This window comes from Convolutriloba macropyga, chromosome 8, assembly GCF_964194025.1.
Source record: "Convolutriloba macropyga chromosome 8, txConMacr16.3, whole genome shotgun sequence".
Taxonomy (NCBI): Eukaryota; Metazoa; Xenacoelomorpha; order Acoela; family Convolutidae; genus Convolutriloba; species Convolutriloba macropyga.
The window spans coordinates 28,713,822-28,719,212 of NC_134475.1; the positions used below are offsets into that span (position 1 = coordinate 28,713,822).

The 5,391-nt window shown below is 36.8% G+C and overlaps 1 protein-coding gene across 1 annotated transcript; it reads left to right on the plus strand.

Annotated features, from left to right (window-relative positions):
- The first annotated feature begins 3,356 nt into the window (after window positions 1-3,356).
- On the plus strand, window positions 3,357-4,649 carry LOC142344060 (solute carrier family 25 member 16-like). Its single transcript, XM_075395536.1, has one exon. It carries the CDS (start codon window positions 3,388-3,390, stop codon window positions 4,438-4,440), a length of 1,053 nt encoding a protein of 350 aa, XP_075251651.1. The 5' UTR covers window positions 3,357-3,387; the 3' UTR covers window positions 4,441-4,649.
- The last annotated feature ends 742 nt before the right edge of the window (window positions 4,650-5,391 follow it).

Consider the following 5,391-nt stretch of genomic DNA (forward strand, 5'->3'; position numbering starts at 1 on the left):
TGATTTTACTTGATCTGAGTATTGCAGTCTAGTACGTTTAATGATTAATAGCCGCCGTCAGCCTCTCAACGGCAAATATTTAGGCGCTCTCCTTTTTTAATTCGCTTTACCTTTTGATCATGTTTTTCGTTTCACATAAGTCAAGATTTTCACGCTTGACTTCTGACCTACTTCACTCAATGTTTCAACTCAATGGATTTTAGATTCTTTCACGCATTGGTTTACGCAATATAGTGAATACGATCAAGTCAAAAGTGCAAAATCAACAGAACGGGATGAACCGATAAAGCCCGGTCATTAAGTCATAGTGCATTAGGTTATCAACGTTCATTGGAGCTATTGCCAGCTGGCGTTAGGATTGTGCTTAATAGCCTTCAGTTTCGAAGCTGAATTTAATACAATTTTGAAATCTAATCGAATAAGCAGAATTTACACACCAGATAAGAACACTTTGAAAAATTCTGTTCATTAATTCTATCTGTTATCTTTTTCTGTGTCAATCTCAATGTGCGTCAACAGAGACTATGTTTAAGACGGTAGCCCGGGTTGGCAAAAAGTTTTAATCATAGAACTTTCATAATATGGACCGTTGACTTCATATATCAAAAAAGTTTTAAAAGATTGTTAAAACTACACTTATGGCTTAAATGAAAGTTCTATGACTCCAACTTTTCCATAAAATGGGAGTTTTATGGTTACTACTTTTTCATAACAACAAGCAGGAGGCATTTAAAGAGTCTTGGTTATTTCGTGATATCTCATGAGCTTCTTAAACTACAAGGAAGAACAGTTTGACGGTTTTCTTTCAGAATGAGCAAAAATGGAGGCTCTTTTCCCCACGACATGACATAACTAAAATCCCGGATAGGTCAGCATTATTGAAGGACATCACAAAGGCAAAGAATCAAAGCACTATCAATATACGGCAAATGGGACAAGGTTCCTGTAAGAGCACAAGGGATGGATATTTAATAAAAAGTTTTTTGTTAAAACATTGTTGTAAGAATAATTTTTAAAACATATCACCCCAAGGGTAATCTAAACCGGAGGCGTTCAACAAAAGACAAATGGCTTTTTACCATTCTAATTGACAGGAAGCAATACCAATAAGTATGAGTGACATTGAACAACTCCTTGACCCGGAAGCTCTTATTATACTTTTTAAATACGGTTGAATTTTGAGAAACATTTGACGAAACCACAATTGTGAGAAATTTTCTTATTTCACAGCCAACGTTAGGCTAAAACACGCGTGATATATCATTATTAGCAGCCTAGACTGTGTAGTAAAGAAAAGAGACGAGTTTTTAGGTGAAAAACTACCGAAAAGTTTGCGTTTCCGACCTACACCTTTTCAATGTATCAATTTTTTAAGCATTGACCCAATAGAAACATCGGGTTGTTTTGCCATCCCTATCGATACGGCACTGCTAAAAAGTTAAGTTAACAATAAACAACTCCTTGACCCAAGAGGTCCTATTATATTTTTAAATTTCGGTCGACTTTTTGAGAAACTTCTGACAAAATTGCACAACTTGACACTATATATCAATTGTGGGAATTTTTCATATTCCATAGCCAACGTTAGCCTGAAACACGCTTGATATATCACTTTTAGCAGCCTAGACCCAGTCGTAAGTGAGACCCTTGTGTACATGAGAAACAGTAAAAAAAATGCGTTTCCGGACCTCTACGTTGTTTATGCCTCATGTGTTAAGGCATTGATCCAGAATAAATATCCCAAGTGTTTTACCATTCCGTTGGATAGGAGGCAATGCCAAAACCATCATGGGTAGCTTTTAACAACTCCCTGCCCCCAGAAAGTTGCATTAAGGTCGCATTAAATATGATAGACTTTTTGAGAATTTTTTGACGAAATCGCAAAACTTTACATTATATATCAGCTATGGGAAATGATCTTATTTCATAGCGAACGCTGGACTAAAACACGCTTGATAAATCACTTGTAACGGCCTCGATCTATTATTAGAGAAAAGAGAAGAACTTTCACATTTTAAAAGATAATTCTTGCGTTTCTGATTCAAATTTTTCTCATTTACCGCTTCGAGTTTTGAACCCAAAGCAAAACTTTCCAGTAGCAGACTGATATCACCTTGGTATCAGCAGAAAAAAGATATGCTTCAAACGCGTCTTATTACTCACTAAAATTCTAATGATAATAGCAATCGGTCTTTTCAAGGAAGAATTTGCTACCTTAACCCAAATTGTGGTGTCCGACTTATCCCAATATTCAATTTTTTGGAAGATTCGGTGTTTTATCGATTTTTCCGTTTCCCATATTTCTTTTGTGCTGCACGCTAGTGTTACACTCTTGGACGTGATCTTGAGAGGAGGACTGTAAATAAAGATTTTAGATGCTGCCAAAAATTGATAATCATATATGGAGTAATTTCGAAAACCGAAACATTGATAGGGCGTTTCAATACTTGATGAGGCAAAACGTTTCTTGATAGCAGGTGAAGAACACATTATGTGCTTTGAAAGCGTCTGGTTTGTCAATGAAAACGCAATGACAATTGTAATCGGTCTTTTCAACAAAGAATTTGCTACATTAACCGAATTGTGGGTGTCAATTGTAAATTTTGAATTTGTGAATTTTGTGAATTGGAATTTTCAGTTTCTCATTTTCAGCTATACGCTCGTTGTACACCCGTGGACATGAACTTGAGAGGAGGACCACCGATAAAGCGTTTTAGTCGATGCCACAAATATGAGATGAGGTAATTTCGAAAGACAGTACAATGAGATACGGCTTTTCAATTCGTGACAAGGAGTGTTTGTGCTTCATATCATTTCAAAAACATAGGATACACATCAATCGTGGAATGTTTTCTCACAAATACTCGTATAGAAAGAAAAGTTTTCTTATTAGTGAATAATTTAGTGCTTTTAAAGAAAAATTGAACCAAAACTTTTTAATGAAGTTCTATGACTACATATTTTTCATTGTTATTTGCTAGGTGCGCTACCAATTGATATGATTGCCTGTCATCGAGTAATTTAGGGGATAGAATTAGTTTTCAATTTCAGTTTTTCTAAATTAGTTTTTTGAAACGTAGTTTTTCCCTCCTCATTAAGATTTCAAAAATTTCATGAAAATTTAAGTTTCATAGAACTCCCTTTTATGAAAGTTCTATGACTACACTTTTTCATAGACGCCAAAATATAGGTTGCAATTTTATAACTTCTTGATGCATGGGTCAACTCGGGAAAATTCTGCAGATATATATTGATCTGGCGGTTAAATATAATTTCGTTGTGCTTAGTTTTTCAATTTTCCATTCAATATAAAGAGGTAGGAAATATTTATGTACTTTATTGAAAACTTGAAAATGTCGGCAGAAGACGAAATGTTTTTTTTTCCAGATGAAAAATGATTCCGCACTTCCAGAACTATTGCCACAGACTGCACTTAATGAAAAGGATTATAAGCAACAACAATCGTTTGCTGCCAAGTACAGAGATATTCCAAGATCACAAAACATGAATTGGGAGAACATTTCCAAAAGCTTTCTGGCCGGGGGCATTGCTGGATGTTGTGCCAAAACTGCTGTTGCGCCTCTGGACCGAACCAAGATTCTTCTCCAAGTCCACAGCTCTGCTTACAAGGAGAAGTCAAGAGTTTTCAAAATAATGACCAACATTTACAAAGAAGAAGGTGTGCCTGGACTTTATAGAGGTAACATGGCCATGATTATAAGAGTGTTTCCTTACGCTGCCCTCCAGTTTACTACCTACGAGCAGTACCGGCGAATATTTTACGCCACTTTCGGACCCGATTCTCACTTTGGAAGGGCGCTTCCAGGGTCCTGCGCTGGTCTTACTGCCGTTACTTTTACCTACCCTTTAGAGTTTGTCAGATCCCGACTGGCCTATCAGACAAAAGCTAATATTATTTACACTAGTTATTTGGACACGTTCAGAAAAGTCTATACTGCGGAGGATGGTTTGAGAGCATTTTATAGAGGAATTACAGCGTCATGGCTGGGCATGATTCCATACGCTGGGTTATCGTTTTACACGTTCGAGACTTTGAAAAGGAAGTGTCTTAAAACCAGGTGGAACGTGATCTGTAAGACCAATGCAAATGACCCCAACGAGTTGGTATTACGCAGTTTTGTTCACTCGGTAATTGGGGGTTTTGCGGGTGCAGTAGCCCAGACTGTATCCTATCCTTGTGACGTCACGCGCCGTCGAATGCAGCTATCGCGAATTCTACCTCACTCGAAAGAGTATAAGAACATCATTTCGACTATGAAGTTCGTCTATAAAGAACATGGAATAATTAATGGGCTCTATAAAGGGTTGAGTATTAATTACATGAGAATCATTCCCCAGACTTCAGTATCATTTACGGTTTACGAGTTTATGAAAACGCTTTTGAATTTGCAAACCGGTATTCCAATCAAAACAGGATGAGCTTTCTTTTTCAGCAGTTGTCTTTTTATCCAGAGACGTAGGATGTCTATCGGCCAATATTCTTAACACTGTTTGTCAGATAGTTGCAAACCTTAAAATATATTTTTTTCTTCAGATTTATTTTCATGTGTCAGTAACTAGACATAGTATAATGTGTTGTATATAAATGTATATGGAATATCCTAGAAATAATTCACTTTTGTAACATAGCTTTCGATGAACTGTTATTTTGATTTTATAAATGTCTCTTATCAAAAAACCAAAAAGCGTTTTACTGATATTTGTCTATTCTATTTTTGAAAGCTGCTCCGCGTTTTTTTTGCGTTTGCCATATATCTGTTAAATGAGTTTTGCCCTTACATTTGTTTTTGTAGCCAAGAAGTTTGTAGCCTTTATTTGGTCCGTTTGGTTTTTTTTTGTCTGACCGAATCGACTTTTTGTCATCGGTAACTTGGAAATCTCGGGGGTATTATGTCGTTTTCCCGTTCTTTTAGGGATCTACTAGTGTAAGTGTACGTTTCACCATAGGTTATTGCGTGGACTAAAATTATTGCGTAAAGGCGATTTTTAATTGAGCTCAAACGAAGCTTGTAGCGATATATATTCGTCCTGCTGGTCGTACTGCCGACTGATTGTCTGACGATTTGTCTTTTCGTCCTCGAAAAGGGGTTAAAGAGGTAACGCCCGGAAGTTTTACTAGCCTCTGAATGAGAATTAACCGACGCTGCTCAAAAGGCAACAATAACTCACCGACTTGTTTATTGAGTTAATATGCTCGAAAATATCAACTTTTTCCCGGATTGTTTTATAAGCGTCTGTGGCAAAGTTCAGTTAAGATAACAACGAGGCTGGGTAATGTGCGTTTGCACATTATGTTCCGATCCCGCGCATCTGCATTGTTGACTTAATGGTCTACCAAATGAGGAACAGATAGAAAACTTTCAACGAGTC

Excerpts from the sequence above, each read along its gene's own strand:
- LOC142344060 (XM_075395536.1), top strand. The coding sequence starts at position 3,388 with ATGAAAAATGATTCCGCACTTCCAGAACTATTGCCACAGACTGCACTT.